Source organism: Ursus arctos, unplaced genomic scaffold (assembly GCF_023065955.2).
Source record: "Ursus arctos isolate Adak ecotype North America unplaced genomic scaffold, UrsArc2.0 scaffold_4, whole genome shotgun sequence".
In the NCBI taxonomy this organism is placed as follows: domain Eukaryota; kingdom Metazoa; phylum Chordata; class Mammalia; order Carnivora; family Ursidae; genus Ursus; species Ursus arctos.
Window position 1 is genome coordinate 31,653,333 of NW_026623056.1, and position 21,275 is coordinate 31,674,607.

The 21,275-nt window shown below is 36.3% G+C and overlaps 1 protein-coding gene across 1 annotated transcript in view; it reads left to right on the top strand.

Moving 5' to 3' along the window:
• POLQ (DNA polymerase theta) overlaps positions 1-21,275 on the top strand; it is a 120,153-nt gene that overhangs the window by 821 nt on the left and 98,057 nt on the right. The window contains exons 2-10 of the mRNA XM_026494458.4: positions 320-499; positions 2,553-2,683; positions 4,191-4,347; positions 6,480-6,588; positions 9,016-9,235; positions 11,235-11,382; positions 13,481-13,627; positions 16,245-16,457; positions 19,510-19,652. Of these exons, the coding sequence (XP_026350243.2) occupies positions 320-499; positions 2,553-2,683; positions 4,191-4,347; positions 6,480-6,588; positions 9,016-9,235; positions 11,235-11,382; positions 13,481-13,627; positions 16,245-16,457; positions 19,510-19,652 (1,448 nt within the window). The remainder of the gene's footprint in view (positions 1-319; positions 500-2,552; positions 2,684-4,190; positions 4,348-6,479; positions 6,589-9,015; positions 9,236-11,234; positions 11,383-13,480; positions 13,628-16,244; positions 16,458-19,509; positions 19,653-21,275) is intronic.

The following is a 21,275-nucleotide window of genomic DNA, read 5'->3' on the forward strand; positions in this document are numbered from 1 at the left end:
TTGTGACTCTGGCCTATTGTGGCAGGTCACTTTCTGTTAGGACGTGGACGTGCAGATTGGGCGACAGCCTGGTAATAATATTCAGGTGGTTTGTGGGTCTTTCGACCTTTACAGAAACAACTTCGTAGTTGGCCAAATCTAATCACCTGTTTGGGGCTCTCCTTACAGATCCTTATGTTGGAAGTGCTTTATGTCAGGATATGCTTTATATAGCTTCAGCCCAACACCTAGGAGTTCCAAAACACAGTGGAAGACTAGCTACTGAAGTCATATGTTAGAATTAGGTTCAGCTATTAATTACTTTTTTCTTTCCTGAAAGGAGAATGCAAGCAGACAACTCCTGACGATCAAACAGACAAGTTGCTGTTGGCAAACTGGGGACTTCCTGTAGCCGTTCTGGAGAAATATCACAGTTTTGGTGTAAAAAAGATGTTTGAATGGCAGGCAGAGTGCCTTTTGCTTGGACAAGTCCTGGAAGGAAAGAATTTAGTCTATTCAGGTATTCAAATTTGTGCACATTAATTTCTGTACTACTTTATTTTTTTTTCACTTTTTTTTGTTTTTTTTTTTTGTTTTTGTTTTTCCACTTTTTTTTTAATGATTTTTTATTATATTATGTTAGTCACCATCTGTACTACTTTAAAGACATGAATATAAAGGATACCCTTGAGGTAGTTATGAAGTAGTTTAAAAGATAGTAGTTATGAGGTAGTTTAAAAAGTGAATGGAACAGAGCTTTATAACTAGAGAAAGTCTTAAAATATGAAAAGTGGAGTCTCATCATAAACATTTAAATCATGCAAATTCCATTATATTGGTGAGGGTGGGGAGTGAAAAAGCAGACAATTTAAAGAGAGCTATTCTGCTTGCCTTTCCTCTTAACAAACGTGTCCCAGGCTGAGAGTGCAAAGGAAATGTGAATCTGCTCTTCCCCTGGTTGATCTCAGTTGCTTTACAGTGTGTGAACTTTATACATTATGTATTTACAACTTGACCTTCTTGTACGGGGTTGTATACGCAAAACCATATGTAGTTTACCATGTAGAAGCCTTATATAGGCTGTCAGGGCAACTCTGACATTCATACTTTTTAACCTTTTTACTTACTGACTTTAGAACTTACATTTGGTAAGATGCACTTTCTTTGTAACAGTTTTTTCTGAAGTTGTGAGTCATCCAGATTTTTCATTATGGCTTCAGCAGATAGACAGTTATGATCAGGTATAATAAGTTCAGGCTGTGGAGTCAGATTGGTTGGGTTTGAAAACTATAACAGATAATGCCTGTGGTAATTAATAGAGCATGAGAGAATGCTTGGAACAGTTGTTGGCATATAGAAAGTACACAATAAATGCTAACTGGTGGCAGTGGTAGAATGGCCTGACCATTTCAACTGCTTAAACCAAAACTTGAATGTCATTCGTATTTCTGGTCACCAGCTTACATCAATTAATCACGAAGTCCAGTGTGTATTATCTCAAATATCTTGTGTGTGTGTTTTTTTTAAAGATTGATTTATTTATGAGAGAGAGAGAGAGAGAGAGTGCGCGCACATGAGAGAACCAGCGCGCGGGGAGGTGCAGAAGAAGAGGGAGAGGGGGAGAGAAGCAGACTCCTCCATGAGTGTGGAGCCTGACGGGGCTCAGTCTCACGACCTTGAGATCATGACCTGAGTGGGAATCAAGAGTCAAATGCCCCACCGACTGAGCCACCCTGATATCTTGATTCTGATTGCTCTCTGTTTTTAGGTACACTACCTAGTTTATTTTCCTCTTCCTTGTAGATTATGTTCACTGTCATCTTCTAGATTATGCAGTAGCCTTACGACTAGTTTATATTTTCTCTCTGGTTTTGTTCTGCCCCTGCATGCAAAGTGGTCTTTATGAAGTACAAATGTGATCTTGCCACTCCTTTTCATAAAACTCACTAGTCACTCTACATTGCTTTCGGGATAAATTCTAAATTCCTTACACGGTGGGATTATAAAATTCTTTTTCATGTGACATGTTCATATCTCTTCTCTTACTCCTCCTGTTTTATTTCAGGCTTACTGAATTACTGTCCTCTGAACTTTCCAGGCTTTCCTCTAGGCCTTTGCACATGGTATTTCTTTTGCTTGGCATTCTTTCCTCTTCCGTTCTCTTCTCAAAAGTTGTGTTACCTTTCCGTAAACTTCATTATAGCTCTTCTCTCTCAACTTCTATCATGGTTTGTACCACAATATGTTAAACTTGTTTGTCGCCTTCCTCAAAGCAGGGCTTTTAATCATTCAGTACTTAAAGGATCATTAGACACAAGCTAGGGACTCAATATTCATCATTTATTGTTCATAAAAGGATTTAATAATTCTGTGTTTTCAGTGTGAGGCTATCTAGAGCGCTGGTTTGAAGTCAGGGACATTAAGCAAATACAGTTTTCAGATGCTAGTAGGGGCCTTAATGATAGGCTAGTCTAAGGCTCTGTAATTACTGGATATGGTTTAAAACATTTATTAATTCAGTATGTCAAATATTACTTCTCTTTGTGATAATCTTGTGGAATAACATGTTTTAGCTCCTACGAGTGCTGGGAAGACTCTTGTTGCTGAATTACTTATGCTGAAGCGAGTTTTGGAAATGCGGAAGAAAGCTTTGTTTATTTTGCCCTTTGTCTCTGTGGCTAAAGAGAAGAAATACTATCTTCAGGTAATGTTCTTACACTAAGAACATTATTGTGATAAGACCTATTATTGGCAGCTGTGTTAATAAAAGTTTCTTTTATTGTATCTCAAAGTAGCTTTAAAAGTTGACCATTTGTGAAGAGAAACTTTTTTATTGCATAAAGGAGAAAGGGTCATCAAGTCAAAAGAGTAATTGAAAATTGTGTTAAAATTTATGAACTTTTCCTTAGGAAGTAAACAGAATACTTTAATTAGTATATAAACATATAAATTAAAAAACAACATTTTAACTGAATAGTAGGATTAGAGTGAAGCATGGAAAGGAAAGAGTATTTAAGGAAACATCCTATCCTAACTGAGGGCCATTTGGGAGTAGTTAGGGGAAGAAGAAGAGCCATTGGTGCTTAGGTAAAGCTTCAGGCCTGTGATCTGTTCTTCTGCAAAAATGAGTAACAACATTTTTCATTTGTATGATACTAACTGGTTTTTAAGGCATTTTTATAAATACAATGTTTCATTAAATAGAATACTTTTACTGTTGTGATTTTTGCAGTGAAAAAATGTGTTGGAATGCCAAGACTATTATACTGGTAATCCAAAAAATCTGGGTTCTAGTCCCAGTTTTGCCATTAACTATGTCTTCAGGCCAGGCACATAATCTCCTGGACCTCAGTATTTTCATTGGTAAAATGAGGATTTTAACCCTAATACTATGGGTTAACTCAATAACACGCAGAAACATTTTATTGAATGAACAGCTCTAAAGTTCTATGGTTCTATAAATCTTTTTAACAGTTATTTCAGAGGCCAAATAGCCAACAAAGCTGGTCCTACATGGTAACATCCTCTCAACTTAGACCAAAGTAACAAAATGATGAAAGGATCCTTTTTATTGAGAAGGTATGTTAGTTACAAGTTAAACTACCAAAAAAAAAAAAAAAAAAAAAAAAAAATTAACATCGAGGTCCCACTGCATTTGACTTTTGAAAAATTCTATTGTATAAAAAACTGTGGGATAATGAGATTTTTTTCATGAAGTATAAAATTGTTTCTTAAAGTGTTACATTTGCTTTTTAAAAAGAGCTAGTTTCTTGCATGTTTATTGGATTAAAAATTTAGTGCTTAAGGTAGATTTTTCCCAATTTTAATTTCTATAAGTAACTCTTAGAACTGCTTTATTAATGTGATCGTTAAAATGGCATACTTCTATTTGACTCTGTCTTAGCAGAAAATCTCTATTCTGAGTTTTGTCAGTTCTAAACTTCATATTTTTAGCATGTGATTCTATAAAAAAAAAGAAAAGAAAAAGAAAAAAGAGAAAGAAAGAAAGAAAGAAAGAAAGAAAGAAAGAAAGAAAGAAAGAAAGAAAAAGAAAGAAAGGAAAAAAACACAGTGTGTCCTGGCCAGGAACAACCAACAGTAATCTAATAAATATCTTTGGATACTTATGTCTGTATTCTGGGGTAGAACCAATCTACAAGTCACCGATTTCAAGTATTTTTACTTGTATTGTTCCTTTGTACTCAATTCAGAGTCTGTTTCAGGAAGTAGGAATAAATGTGGACGGTTATATGGGCAGTGCCTCTCCAAGAGGGCATTTCACTTCCTTGGATATTGCTGTCTGCACAATTGAGAGAGCCAATGGTCTGATCAATCGCCTCATAGAGGAAAATAAGATGGATCTATTAGGTAAGAAAAGTAGGAAATAAGCAAATATTTTCTGTTGCTGTTTTTTGATGGAGGGGAGCTGTTATGATTTCTATATGTCCCATTTTTTTTCTTACTGTCTGTTATCTACTTATGAAGTTGAGAATTGGCATCCGTAATGTTAAGGAACTCTGTGTTAAAAAAAAAAAAAGTTTTGTGTCCTGCTTGCTATTATTGATTATTTCCCAGTATGTTTGCATTTTACAAAGCACAGAGGATATCCTTGAGCCCTCAAGTCATTTCTCATTGCTTCTTTTCTGTCTAAACTTTACAGGGAATGGAAAGAAGCATGCTGGGGCTGGTTCTGCCATATCTGCAGTTAGTGTGTATGTGTATTCATTATCCTATTCTGGTGCTAGGATATCTAGATTTGGCCTTTACTCAGAGGTTACCATTTAGCAGGGAAATGGTATGGAGCTATAGAAGCTGAGACTGTATTTGAGTGTGGGACTCTGGGAACGTTTTCTACCTTAATGCCTTTTTTTTTTTTTTTTTTAACCACTTAGGAGAGTCTATGTAGAGGTAGCAACAGGAAGAGAATGGTCGTAGCATCAGCAGAAGCAGCAAGAATATCAGTTAGCTACTCACTGAGATCCTGGTGAACTCAGGTGGTAAAGTTGGGTAGGGTAGGAATGGGGAATGAAATCAAAGATTAATAAGACATGGCTCTGCTCTATAAAGCTTAGAGAAATCACATTCATCAGTTTGTATCAGAATTGTCTTATTACTTGTGACCCCATTGCATTTTAAATATCTCGAGGATTGCAATAGAATCTTATTAAATATATATCCAATATACCTAGCACAGTGCCTGACACAGATTTTTTTTTTGAATGACTGAGTGAATAAACTCTGAAATAACTTATCACGCCGTATGGTTTTTGAGATAGCTTACTGAAAAGGAAAAGAAACATCGTGTGCCGTTAGGAAATGGGTCTGACAAATGCATAAAGAAGATGTAGTCCATATATATAATGGAATATTTCTCAGCCATCAGAAAGGGTGAATACCCACCATTTGCATCGATGTGGATGGAACTGGAGGGTATTATGCTAAGTGAAATAAGTCAGGCAGAGAAAGACAATTATCATATGGTTTCACCTATATGTGGAACATAAGGAATAGCGTGGAGGACATTAGGAGAAGGGAAAAATGAAGAGGGGGAAATCAGAGGGGGAGATGAACCATGAGAGACTATGGACTCTGGGAAACAAACTGAGGGTTTCAGAGGGGAGAGGAGGGTGGGGGGATGGGCTAGGCCGGTGATGGGTATTAAGGAGGGCATGTATTAAAATGAGCACTGGGTGTTATAGGCAAACAATGAATCATGGAACACTACATCAAAAACTAATGAAGTACTGTATGGTGACTAACATAACATATTAATAATAAAAAAAAAGGAAATGGGTCTGAAAGATCTTGATTTAGGTGGGGAGGATTTGTCAGGGGGGATACTAGTGCCTGTGAAAAACCTGATCTTACGACTGTGTTTAAAGGAGGCATTGGTTGGTACTAAATTTTCAGTAATTCTTGAGCATTACTCCAAGTGCACAGACTGGTTTGATTCTCCAAGTAGTGGAGAAGAGGATTCTGGTATACAAAACATATTTCTGTTTTGTAGTAGGGTAACTCACTAGCCTATCATCATCAAACAAAAGCATCTCTTAAAATCATTTCTTTCTTCTTGATCTGATTTTGTTTTTCTAAGCAACTTTCCAACATCAATATGGTTGGTTGCCCTGGCTGTTTTCCCTCATAGAAAAGTTAATACACTGAGTAACTGTCCTAGATGAATTTGATATCTCATTGTACATATATTTCTACAAGGTTGCTGAAAAAGAAGTATGAGTAATGAGAGGCAGTTTCCTCTGAGTTAACTAATCATTGATTTTTGGATCCAGAATACATTATAGTAGGACCACTTATGATGTCTGAAGTGTCTTGAGAAAGGATTGTCCATTATGTGAAATCTGATTTTTGTTTTATGGTTAGAAATTTCTATCACCCGCAATATATTATAGTAATGACAGTTACTTACTATATAACAAAGTCTTTTAAAATTTTTCTTGAAATTGTGAAATTTTGTAAAACCTAGTTCTGGACAATCTCTTTAGGAATGGTGGTTGTGGATGAATTGCATATGCTGGGAGACTCTCACCGAGGGTATCTGCTGGAACTTTTGCTCACTAAGATTTGCTATATTACACACAAGTCAGCATCTTGGTGAGTACCTGAAATAACTGAGTTCCTGAGATTCTAAGCAGTGTTGAGAAAGTGTTTGCAAAAGTATATAGTAAGTATGAATTAAATAAATTAAAGGAGAGTAGTAATACCTATTTAGAACAAACTCATGTACAGCAGTTCATTTTTGTTCCAAAAGAAGTACTTAAGACTGAGTCATTTTAGATGATTTTGTAAACATTTTAAAATTTCTGATTGTTCACTACTTTTATGATAAAACTTTAAAAATCCAGTTTTTGTATTTGTCAGTTATACGTCATTCTACTTAAGCAGTCAAGGCTAATTTTGAAAAATAGCATTTCTTCATCCCCCCTTCCCAGAGGCAACTACTTTCAACTCTTACAGCTTTAAAAAAAAAATTTATTTACAGTGTTATCTCTAAATGTAGCCACTTGTTTTTAGTTTTACACATATATATTGACTACTTACTATGAAAGATGAAGATCTAGCTCTTCTTTAAAATCTTTACTCACCCAACCCAGTCTCCTCCCACCTGACCCCACAGTCTTTCTGTCCTCTCATCATCTTCCCATTCTCCAAATACTGTTATGTCATAATTTTGTTCAGATCAATATTTAGTGTTACACTGTTATAACTATGTAAATGCCTTTGCCAACTGAGTCATGTAGTATATTATGATTACTTTTACCTTCTAAATAACTTTTTGTTTTCTCTGAAATTAATAAATATCTTTTTTGTTTGATGGCTTGGTTTTCTATGTCCTTTTCACTGATTGATTCCCAGCCTCTTTCCCACTTATGTAAATCTCCATCCAATATGTTCTAACACATTTGCTATTTTACCAAATTCATCTTCTTGAAGTTTCTCCAAAAGCCTTCTGAGTTGTTCCAGTCTGGATAGGTGGGTAAACTATATATGTGCTGCATAGTACTTATTTTAGGATCTTTCTTTGTCATTCATTCCAATTGCTTTTTGCTTGAGTCAGAGTCCCCCTTTTTTGGATAACATATGTTTTTTTCTTGATTTACTTCCTCATTTTGGTGGGGAATTCTTCCATTAAGTTCCACTTTATTTTAGTGTACAGTCTATTCATATGATTTTTTTGAAAGTTTGCACGTCTGAAAATGCCTTACAGTTATTCATAGATTGTCCAGGTATAGACGTCAAGATTTTAAATATTTTTTCTTTAGAGTTTTTATGACATTACTTCATTCTCCTGTTACTTTTGAGAAATCCAATGCCATGTTTATCCTTTGTCCTTTGTATAAAATTTTTAAATTCTCTCTGGGAGTTTTTAGGGACTCCTTTTTTTCCTCAGTGTTGTGAAATTTCACACTGATGTGTCTTGGTGTTCCATTTTCGTTCATCGTGCTTGATGCTCAATAGATTCAATCTGGGAGCTCTTAGGTTTCAGTTTAGGGAGACTTAACAGCTCTTTTTCAGTATACTAGAAAATATGGAGATAATTGTCTATATACCAGATCAGCAGGGATATAGAAGATATGACTAATGCAATTAGCAAATTTGGTCTAATGGATGTATGCAGAAGAATTACCAAATAAAGGCAGAATATATGTTCTTTTCAGTGTACGTAGTAAAACTTCCCTATATGCTGGGCCATAAAGCAATATATTTTAAAGGATTTAAGTAGTTTGAAATATATTCTCTGAGAAATGGATTTATGTCCCCTGGAAATTGGGAAATACATTTTTACCCATTTTTGGGTCAAGTAATCACAGTAGAAGATGGAAGATAGTTTGAATTGAAAGTATATCTCCTAACAAAACTTGTGAAATGCAGCTAAAATTTAAAGGGGAATTGGTAGTATAAGATGCATGTATTACTGAAGAAGAGAGACTGAAAAATTAATGTATTATTCATCTCAAGAACTTCGAATAGTAAAGTAATGCCACAGAAAGTAGAAGGAAAGAAATAATAAAGACAAGAGCAAAAATTAATAAAAGAGAAAAGTCATTATCCAGAACATTCAAACAATTCTACAAATCAAGAAGAAAAAACCCAATATATCAAAGGGCAAGCACCTTCAACAGGCATTTATAAGATGGTGTCCAAATGGTCCATAAACATGAAATGATACTTAATTTCATTAGTAATCAAAGCAATGTAAACTACTTCAAAGAGATATTACCACACACTCTCCAAAATGGCTAACATTAAAAAGATTGGCAATACTAAGTAGTGACAAGATGTGGAACAATAAAACACACATGGATCATGGAGATACTTTAGTATGATCTCTTTGGAAAACAGTTTGACATCAATAAAATTGAGAAGATGATGTATAACCCAGTAATTTTACTTCTAGGTATATACCTTAAAAATGTATGGGTGTATGTACCCAAGGACATGACCAAGAATATTGTTAGCAGCACTCTTTGTAACTAATACTATGAATCTTTGAACATCATTTTCATTTGTTTTCCTCAGCCAGGCAAATTTAGCCGATCCTCTATCTAATGCTGTGCAGATTGTTGGCATGAGTGCTACTCTTCCTAATTTGGAGACTGTAGCTTCCTGGTTGAATGCTGAGCTCTACCACACCAACTTTCGTCCTGTACCACTGTTAGAGTCAGTAAAAATTGGGAATTCTATCTATGATTCTTCAATGAAGCTTGTGAGAGAATTTCAACCCAATCTACAAGTAAAGGTAAGTCAGTATTTGTTATATCACTACTCCCAGTACTTTGTGTTTGGGTGCATTTTCTAGAAGTTAACATTTTTTTGAGATATATAAATTAGGGATTGCAAAGTAGTTGAATGTGCTTTACATATCCATTAGAAGGATTATTAATATTAAGCTAATGGCTTCATCTTAATTGGTGGTGATGGTGAGAGAGGAAATATAGTTGTGCCTTCAATTTAAATGATTATCATTTCCAATAAGTGTAATAAAAGATAACATAAATAATAAAAAATAACTAATTTTGTAGATATTTCTTTTTAACTGGGAAAAGATTTTCTTATGGTTTAGTTTACACTAAGCAGTAACATAGAAAATTAAATTTTGTTAAGTAGTAGTTATATGGTAAAAGGGAAAAAACATCATTTTTGGAGTCAGACCTCCCTCTGATACATAATAGAGTTGCTTGATGTGGCTGACATTACTTGAATCACAAAACCTCTCTGAATATACTATCTTCATCTCTCCAGTGGGATGTAATACTTACTCTAGGAATGAAGGATGGTTTTAAAAAATTGGCATCTAAGAAGTGCTTGATAAATTATAGATTCCTTCATACACCCATAAATACACTTAAAAATTTTAGTTCACAATATTTTTTTAAGTCAGGTTTTCCATCCTGAGGTTAAAAAACTGACTCATCATCTGTGGAGTGGGACATCATCTCTTTTTGTGTAGAGCTGTGCCTCTGAGTATGGAAACAGCTGGAGCTGGGAATAGGTGTAAATTCATGTGTTTTCAGTCCTCTCCTAGATAGGCATTTGTAGCCTCTGTATGTCTGGCATGGAATCTTACTCAGTTGCTTTGCTCTGTACCCCAAATTTCACCAGACTGTGCCTTGCTTACCTCAGTAAATATGTAAACACATTCATTTACTCTCCTGTTCATCTTTTTCTGTTGCTATCTCTATGCCTCCATCCTGTTTGAATCACTTTCAAGTCTTACCTGGATTATTAAAATAGTCTCCTAATTGATCTCTCTGCTTCCCACCTTCTCCCTTTCAGTCTATGCTTAAATCAGGAGGTAGTGATCTATTTAACATGAACATCAGATCACGTAACCATTATGTTCCCACACTTGAAATGGTTCCTTGTTTCATTTAGAATGAAAGCCAGCCTCTTTTCCTGTTTTCCATTTTATTTTTCTTTTTATCACTTTTCAAAATTCTGTGTGTTTTACTTATCTTGTTTTTGTTATTATCTATCCCTTCCTACTGGCGTAGTAACATTCTGTGGGCAGAACTTTTTTTCTGCTTTATTCTTCATCCCCAGTACCTAGAACAATATCTGGTACATAGTAAATATTTGTTCATTGAGTGAATGGATGAATGAATTAATCAAGTTAAATACCCCTTCCAGTTTTGAGAATTCACTAAGCTACCACTGGGCATTTACATATGCTTTGTTCTGCCTGAAATTTTTCCACAATCTGCTAGTTACCTTCCATTGAAATAATGCCTCCCCTCCTTCATATATCAGCTAAATAATTTTTCCAGAGAAAACTTTGATTTTTTTTCTACCAAATTTATGTCAAATATGAGGCTGTGACACATCATAAAATTCTTTTATAGTAATCTAATAATAATTATATTAATAACTAATAATTATATTATTATTATTTTACATTTATTTGTTTTGTACTTAATATGTTTCCCCAATGAGACCTAACCTCCTTAAAGATAGGACCTTGACTTTCTTTTGCTTACCATTATATACCCATTGGCTGAGGGTTCGAAGTCAATAAATACTAGTTGAATTAATAGAAAATATTTCCTTTTCACCTTGCATTATAAGGAAGTTTCTTTTTTTCTCTTCTTGTTTTTTCTTTGCTATTGACTTTGTAACTGATATTTGTTTTGCCTTTCAGTAGAAAAAACCTTCCCCATGAAGCAAAATGTGTGACCTTAAACTGATGTGAAAATGTTTTGAAAGGACCATGAGCATAACTATGTCTCTTTCCTTTTTAGGGAGATGAGGACCATGTTGTTAGTTTATGTTATGAGACCATTTGTGATAACCATTCAGTATTACTTTTCTGTCCATCAAAGAAATGGTGTGAGAAGTTGGCAGATATCATTGCCCGTGAGTTTTATAATCGACACCATCAAGCCAAGGGTAAGTTACTGATGGAAATGAAAGCCTGTATACTCAGTACATTTGTTTGAAAGTAATGTTAATGATTATATAAATAAAGCGTGGCTCTTTTCTATCACTGCACCACCTGCCCGCTGGACACTCCTTTACAAAACTGTGCTTTTGTGACTAATCCTCTCCTTATCCTCATTATAGACAATGTATATATACACTCAGGCTAACCTTAAGATTTTTAAAATACTGGATTTATACAGGTACATACTAAGATTCTTCATCTAGGATCCATGAGCTTTGAGAGATTGATCTTTGAATCCCCTAAATTATATATAAAACTTCACATATACACATTTTTTCTGAAGAAATCAGACACATCTCTCTTTATATTTCCAAATTCTAAAAAAGAATCACACACATATTCATATGTATGTATATAAACACATGTATTTTAAAATCAGCTTTATTGAGGTATAATTTGTATATAATAAAATGTACCATTTAAAGTGTATACTTTAATGAATTTTAACAAAAGTATACACTTTAACTGCCACTATAATGAACCTACAGAACATTTCTATCACCCTAAAATGTAGTCTTTGCTCTTTAGCTATTAATCTCCTCTCTAATCTGAGCCCCATGCAACTGATCTGCTTTCTGTTACTTTAGATTAATTGTGCCTTTCCTAAGAATTTCATATAAATGAAGTCATATAGTATGTACGTGTGTTGTAGGTTTGGCTTCTTTCAGTATGGTATTTTTAAGATTCACCCAGGTTGTTAAGTTTATCAATTTGTTTTTTATCGCTGTGTAGTGATTTGGTGTATGGGTATAACCATTAGTATATATTTTACTGATTCTAGGATGAGCACTGTTCCCTCACCACTTTTACTAGCCTATGGTCCCTTGGGGTCCAAGACAAGAGTAGGGAAGACGGAAACCAACCAGTTCTGGTCACAGAATATTAGGATATTTTATGATTTCATTGGAATCCTGAGGACAGGTGATAGATACCTCAAGCTTAGCTCCAATAAGTAAACTTTGCTTGAAGTTTATATTTGATAGGCTCTGGCCCAACATTATAATATCTCTTTTATTTCTCTCCTAATTGATGTTTTCTATACTGTGCCATTTATATTCCTTACTTTGTACCATAATAACTTAAATTCCTTTAATAACCAAAAACATTATTATTATCTTCTTTGCTTGAGATTTATAGCAAGGGTTCCCAAATCCTAGTGCTTGGACTAGTCTGGGCTATGATGAAATTTTCAACAGAAAAATAAAGATAAGACAGTGCATTTTTTGAAAAGCTGAAGTTGAAATTCTGAAATTATCCCTACTAATTTTTTTAATGTTAAAATGACTTTCCTTTTGAAATAAAGGTGTTGATCAATGGTAGTTTTAAAAAATTTTTAAAATATCCTTAGCATAATAAAACGTTGGTAACCTCTGTGGGTCCTTAAAATTTTAAGAAAAGTTTACCTAAAATATTTTTTAAAATATATAAGGTATGTTAAAAATATATCTTATCAGAGGCTTATTAGTTCAGAAATCCAAAAGTTTGGGAAATTCTTTAAAGAAAACACAGTTCCTGCATCTAAGAAAGTTGAGGTCTTACTTAGTAGGGGAACAGTTTACACAGAGAGGCAAAAACAAAAGGTAATGGGTGATTAATTACCACATGGGTGGTAAAGAGGCTGGAAAAATTGTCACATAGAAATAGGCTCCTGGGTGGTTCTGACACTGCTGGCTGGTGGGACACACTTTGAACAAGGATTTTGATTTTTAAGCTCTGAATGGTAGTATCTATAATCCCTTCCTTCTTCAGCTGCGTCCTTTGATCACCTCTTGTGGGCTTGGTCTTACCCTAACATAGTGCTTCCTAAACTTTGGTGCACGTTAGAATCATCTGGGGAGATTTTAAAATTACTTGTATCCAGGTTGCATTACAATGTCTAGGAATAAGAGCCGGCATAAGTATTTTTAAAAAAGTACTACTAATTATTATAAATAATATGTTTAGAACTACTGCCCTAATATTTAGCTCTGTTATGACTTAGGCAGATAGCACATAAAGAGGTCCAGCCAGAGGTGAACGGTGTTGATGTTTTTTCTGTGACAGGATTGGTAAGATCATCTGAACTTCCGCCTGTGATACTGGAACAAAAGGGTCTCCTAGAAGTGATGGATCAGTTAAAACGTTCGCCTTCAGGACTCGACTCTGTATTACAAAAAACTATACCATGGGGGGTAGCATTTCATCATGCAGGTATCCATATTTATAATCTGTTATTATGAAATCCCCTCCAAAAATCCTCATAATTTCTTCATTTCTGTATTTGTGTGCATTTGATTTCTTGTCAACCACACCACTTTTAGATTTCATTTTAAGAAGTGTGCGATTAAGATTAAACAAGAATAAAACACATTTAGTTTACTTATCTGTATTTTATATATATACACACACACACACATATACACACACTAGATGAAGGCTTTTTTGTATCATTGGGGAAATGAATTCTAAAATTATTACCTTACTACACTTTGTTTCCTTAAAATTTAGGTTAGAGAAGTACTTGCTCCCCTAATTTTATGCTACTCTGAGTGTTCTCTTTTGTCTTACGGAGTATTGAAACATTCTTACAAATATATCAAAATCAAAATAATTTTAGAAATTATCCTATTGTATTTTGAGAGGGCTAGGAGTGTTTAAAAATCATTTGGTTGTCAAAATTGCAAGGATTATGCAGTCACTAAATTAAATAACTTCTCTTGGGGAGTGGTCTGTCCATGATCATATGTGCTAAGGGTATGGTTAGGAATATATAGTTTCTTCTGGACCAGTTTCTTGCACAATATACAAAAATAAATTCAAAATGGGTGAAAGACCTAAATGTGAGACAGAATGCCATCAAAATCCTAGAGGAGAACATAGGCAGTAACCTCTTTGATCTCGGCTGTAGCAACTTCTTACTAGACATGTCTCTGGAGGCAAGGGAAACAAAAGCAAAAATGAATTATTGGGACTTCATCAAGATAAAGAGCTTCTGTATAGCGAAGGAAGCAATCAACAAAACTAAAAGGCAACCTTTGGAATGGGAGAAGATATTTGCAAATGACGTATCTGATAAAGGATTAGTATCCAAAATCTAAAAAACTTATCCAACTCAACACCACCCCCCAAAAATAATCCAGTTAAGAAATGGGCAGAGACATGAACATTTTTCCAAAGAAGACATCCAGGTGGCTAACAGACACATGAAAAGATGCTCAACATCACTCATCATCAGGGAAATACAAATCAAAACCACAGTGAGATACCATCTCACACCTATCAGAATGGCTAAAACTAACAACACAGGAAACAACAGATGTTGGCAAGGATTCAGAGAATCCTTGCATTGTTGGTGGGAATGCAAACTGGAGCAGCCCTTCTGGAAAACAAGTATGGAGGTTCCTCAAAAAGTTAAAAATGGAACTGCCCTACAACCCAGCAATTGCACTGCTAGGTGCAAAGGATACCCAAAAGATACAAAAATACAGATTTGAAGGGGTACGTGCACCCTGATGTATATGGCAGCATTATCAACAACAGCCAAACTATAGAGAGAGCTCAAATGTCCATCAGCTGATGAATAGATAACACACACACACACACACACACACACACACACACACACTGAAATATTACTCAGCCATCAAAAAGAATGAACTCTTGCCATTTGCAATGATGTGGATGGAGGTAGAGGGTATTACACTAAGCAAAATAAGTCAGAGAAATACAAATACTGTATGATTTCACTCATGTGAAATTTAAGAAACAAAACAGATGAACATAGGGGAAAGGGAAAAAAGAAAAAAAGAGGGAAGAAACCAGAAGATACTCTTAGCTGTAGAGAACAAACTGAGGGTTGAGAGGGAGGTGGGTGGGGGATGGGCTAGATGGGTAGGGGTATTATGGAGGGCATTTGTTATGAGCACTGGGTGTGGTATGTGGGTGATGAATCACTAAATTCTCCTGAAACCAATATTACACTATATGTTAATTATAATTTAAATAAAAATTTGAAAAGAAAAAAATATATAGTTTCTAAAATTAGGAACTTAACCTTTCAATTTATTTAAAATTTTTATTATGTATGCATGAATACATTTTAAAATGTATGTGTATGTATAGAAACATACAGAAAAATATTTTTATTGTATATAATTTATGATGCATACTAATAAAATGACCCATCACCTAAATTACAAACTCAGTCCTTTTGATTTTTTAAATAAAATAAAAAATAAGCCAGGTAAGTATATATTCTTTATGCTGTCTTTCATTTACTCGTGTATTTATTCTTCAGCATTTATTTATGTCAAAACTGCCTGACCACTGTGTTGGATCGGCCCTGATGATAGAATGATGCATAGCCATAGCTCTACCCTTAGCGACTTCATTGTCTAGAACAAGAGTCAACAAACTATAGTCTGCTGGTCAAATCCAGCACACCATCTATTTTTGTAAATAAAGTTGTATTAGAACACAATCATGCCTGTTTGTTCTGTGGCTGCTTTCATGTAACAGTGGTAGGGTTGAGTAGTTGAAACAGAGACCATCTGTCCTGCAAAGCCTAAAATATTTACAGAAAAAGTTTGCCAACCCCTGGTCTGGAAGATGAGATAAATTATATTAGGGGTGGCAGATTATACTCTTAAAAAGAGAGACCATGGTGGCTTCTTTGTTTATAGTCATAATAATACCTTGAAAAAATCTTTAGAGGCTTGTAGTAGATTCCCAGATCCACTTGTAAGTGACCAAGTACAGTGTTTTTGTTATATTCATTAATTCACATATTCATTAGTAAATATATATTATTATAACTTCCTTTCATTAGGTCTTACTTTTGAAGAGAGGGATATCATTGAAGGAGCCTTCCGTCAAGGTCAGATTCGGGTTTTGGCAGCAACTTCTACTCTTTCATCTGGGGTGAATCTACCAGCACGTCGTGTAATTATTCGGACTCCTATTTTCAGTGGTCAACCTCTAGATATTCTTACTTATAAGCAGATGGTTGGTCGTGCTGGCAGGAAAGGGGTAGACACAGTAGGTAAGTGAGTTTGAATTTAATTGTAATCGCATTGATGAAAGACTGTCAGTCTACTTGAAATTTGACTAGTGCTTGGCAACTCATTTCTTATGCTGCATTTCTTTGTTATCCAAAGTATTTATGTCATGTTTTGATTTATTAATATTTACAGTGAATGTAAGTTATAATTTGCATATATCATCAACCATTGATTTTCTACTAATGTAGAATTAACATTTTATTTTGCATTATATACAGTGAAATGATTCAGTATTCTAGTCAAAATGACTTACCACATTAGCTAGAAGATGGTTTTTGATTTTCAGTATAATCTGTTTAGTTCTAATGAAGGGAGTCATTTTCACGGATTTTAGTTCTGCTTAGGTGATTGACCTAAGATTTCAAATAAGGATGCTGAGACCTGGGAAGTACTCTCACAGTTTGGGAATAGGAACTTTACATACCACCTTCTGTCTAAATTGGTGCTGATTCTGAAAACACCTTTTTAGTTTCTCGTGTCAACAAGTAATGATAACCTTACCACAAACCAGACAGAAGTTTTGTCTTAAGCGGTGAAGAAGAGGTTTGTTTAATTAAATAATCAAGATAGTGGCAAAATACCATTTCTAACCTGGCATACTATTCTGGGTGTGACGAAATTTTTGTGAGTCTTCTTATATTAAAGAAATTTCAGAGGAACATTCTCTGTCATTCCATTTTCTCTGGGATGTAGTTTATTGACTCCAATATTATATTATATGTTAAATAGTATATATGTAAAAATAAACAGACAATTCTGTGGCTGCTGGAAGAGAAATTAGAATATCTAGGAGAAAAGGGAAAGTCTTAATGGGAAATAAGTGGGATATTCTGGGCACAAAAAGCTGGATAGTATCCGAGGAAGTGACTTTTAAAATGACTTGACTTTGTCATCACAACTTCATTTCGACCATCAGGAAAGGGAGATGAGGAAGTAAAGGGCACAGCCTACCGTTTAAGGGCACTTCCTGGAAGTTGCACGAAATATTTCTCCTCACGTACAGTCAGCCAGAACTTACCACACAGTTATGTTCCTCAACTGCAAGGGAGGCCATATACCCAACTAACATGTAGCGGTTTTATTAAAGGAAAAGTGGAAGAATGGCTGGCTGTCTCAGCCCCAGTAAAAAATGACTCCTCTGTCTGTAATCCCTGAAGGGTCATTGGGCTGCCTCTCTTTTAAGCTCTAAAAATTCTAATGATTAAAAAAACTTCCATCTCATTGGATTTCCCCTATTATAGGCATCAAAGAAGTTTTTTTCTGCTTCTGTCTCTTACTTTACCTATAAAATATGTAGGTTATACGTGTTTAAAGAACGTTGGGGGAAGAGACTAAAACACTCCCTATTCTTACTTGCTTCCCTCTGCCCTTTCCTCAACTCTGATTTCTTAGTAGACTCACAGCTCTGGAGAGTGAAGTACAAGTTCATCTTACACAGCTGCTTTTCTTTTAGGGTTAGAGGGTCTTTAAGGTAATGCAGAAGCTAAGGAGGTTTTATTTGCCTTGCTACATTCTTAGCTTGTGCTTCTCTTTCTCATGGGGAAGAATAATGTGAAGGTTGGTGCCCTGGCCATATTATCAAGCATTTAAACAAAACTAAAATATGCCACAATAACCTTGTTTTCGAGGTCTTGGAAACTTCTGAGATTTTGACTTTGTATAATGCTCCATTTCAGGATGGCATATGGCTTGCTCAGAACTTCCAACAAGTGGGGAATGTGTGAATACAGTGTTTTATATCAATTACAAAGATATGCACACTTGGTCATGCTTTTTGGATTGTGTAGCATCTTTGTAACATTGCATTTTATAAATGATCTTAGTATTTCCTAGACAGCCAATGGTGTTTTATTTAGAAGATACTTTAATCTTTCTGTGGAATTTCTGGAACCTTCCAGTACTTTTATTTTATTTATTTATTTTATTTTATTTGATATTGATATTTTCATTTTTTTACATACACAGAAGCCTTTATAGAAAAACTGAAGATTCAAAGAACCAGTTAGATGTTAGGGAATTTATACCCTTTTCTTTTTTTTTAAAGATTTTATTTATTTATTTGACAGAGAGAGACAGCCAGTGAGAGACGGAACACAAGCAGGGGGAGTGGGAGAGGAAGAAGCAGGCTCATAGCGGAAGAGCCTGATGTGGGGCTCGATCCCATAACGCCGGGATCACGCCCTGAGCCGAAGGCAGACGCTTAACAACTGTGCCACCCAGGCGCCCCGGGACTTTATACCCTTTTAACAAAAGGTGATAGCATTGAGAAGTGACAAGGCAAATGAAAAGGGATTTGGGCTTCTAGGGGTGGTAAATTGTGGGAAGGTAAATACGTACTGGAAACTAATGGAAGTTACAGATTATTATTATTTTTTTAAGATTTTATTTATTCATTTGAGAGAGAGACAGCCAGCGAGAGAGGGAACAAACACAAGCAGGGGGAGTGGGAGAGGAAGAAGCAGGCTCCCACCAGAGGAGCCTGATGCGGGGCTCGATCCCAGAACACTGGGATCATGCCCTGAGCCGAAGGCAGACGCTTAAGGACTGAGCCACCTAGGCACCCCTATCTTTTTTTTTTTATTATTTAAATTCAATTAGCCAACAAATAGTACATCATTAGTTTCAGATGTAGTGTTCAATTAATCAGTTAAGGATTATTTAGAAAGGTTTATGCAGACCCATCTCAGCGCTCACTTTCTGTTCAGAGGTAAGTGATAAGGGGAACATTTTCACAAAGAGAAATTTATGTCTTGCTTCCAGGCAAGCAAGGTGAGGGCAAAGAGCTCTTTCTGCTTTCTAAGTGCCTTCGGGTCAAAATAATCCTTATGCCAAAGTGGCATGTTTTGGTGTGGCATATTCTGATCCCCTTCAATCCAAAGTTCAGGAAATGAAAACATCAGCAATAATTCTATGACCGTAGTAACTGCTATCATCTATTATCTTCTTTTTAAACAAGACAGTTGAAATTCTCTTTGGCAGGTATCTTAAGGAAATATGTTGTGATTTTGCAAATGTATGGTTTTTTGGTTATAGGTGAAAGTATCTTAGTTTGTAAGAACTCTGAAAAATCAAAAGGCATAGCTCTACTTCAGGGATCTCTAAAACCTGTTCGTAGCTGTTTGCGAAGACAGGAAGGAGAAGAAGTAACTGCGAGCATGATAAGAGCTATTCTGGAGGTAAGAAAGAGTTCACTAAATTACCATTTGCTCTTTTGTGCTTATAATATGATGGTAAAACTTAAATATGTGAAGAAAAATCTTAACTTTGTGTTTTGTTTTTTTAAGATTTTATTTATTTATTTGACAGAGAGATGGTGAGAGAGGGAACACAAGCAGGGGGAGTGGGAGAGGGAGAAGCAGTCTTTCCACTGAGCAGAGAGCCTGATGCGGGGCTTGATCCCAGGACCCTGGGATCATGACCTGAGCCAAAGGCAGATGCTTAACGACTGAGCCACCCAGCCGCCCCGAGCTTTATGTTTCCTTATGAAATTGTTTATAGTCTCCCCAAGTCTGAATCTCTTCCATTTATTTCCTGGAATTTAATACAATTAGTGCTATATCAGTACATTTCAAAACAGTGAATTAAAACCCAAATGCCAGAGGCGGAAAAAGATGGCAGAGGAGTAGGGGACCACTGAGTCGAGCTGGATATCTACCAGACCATCCTGTACACCCACGGAATCAGCCTGAGATGCAGGAAGATACATCTGGATCTCTACAAACGAACATCTCTAGCGCTGAGTATTGAGATACGAAGTGGGGAACTGTGAGTCTGTGCACAGATATCAGAAGATAAACGGAAGGCGGAGGGAGCCGCTGCACTTGGGCGCTGGGAGGCAGTAGCCACCTGCACTGGGGAGCGGGCTGGACTCGTGGACCAACACCCATGAGAAAGCAGACTGAGACCATGAGCCTGGGAACGCGCCTGCGACCAGACTGAAAACCGGAGCTCCGGGAGCGCACACTCGAATTAGACTGAAACTAGACTAAAACAAGGAGCTCAGGATTGCGCGTGACCTGACTGAAAACCGGCGCTCCACAGTGTGTGCGAACCACACTGAAACAGGGAGCTCGGGAGCGAGTGTGGGAACTGGGAGTGGCTGGTGGTGTTAGAAGCACAAAGGACAGAGACGTGCCGGCCCTGGGAGCGAGGATTGGGAGAGTGGCTGTGGGGCGCACAACCCAGGACGCTGTGGGGTTTTTAGCAGCACTGACGGAAACAGAGTTAAAGTGGCCAAGAGAGCTCAGAGGAGAGTGGACTGCACTCTCTCTGTTCTGAGACAGAGGCTAGGATGGGTCTACTGCTGCTCTGACTCTCAGAAGAGCCACAGAAAACCACCAGGGAAAGTTGCCAGAGAACAAAAGCCCGGAAATACCGGTTCACATTGTGCCCATCCCCATCCCCCCTCACAGGGGACAAGGTGACTCTACCCAAACAGGGTTGCCTAAGTATCAGCACGGCAGGTCCTCCCCCAGAAGGCAGGCTGAAAAATCAAGAAGCCCACATCCCTAAGGTCCCTATAAGATAAGTGCACACTGCCTGGCTCCTGGTCAACAATTTGGGCTCTGTGTACCCCGCAAACTCTCCTTATCAGAATGACGAGGAGGAGAAACCCTCAGCAAAGAAAGAAGACCGAGACTGTGGCCTCTGCCACAGAAATGATGGATATGGATATAGCCAAATTGTCAGAAATGGAGTTCAGAGTAACAATGGTCAAGGTGATGTGTAGACTTGGAAAAAATATTAACGAAAATATTAACGAGAATATAGAATCTCTAAGGGCAGAAATGAGAGCGAAT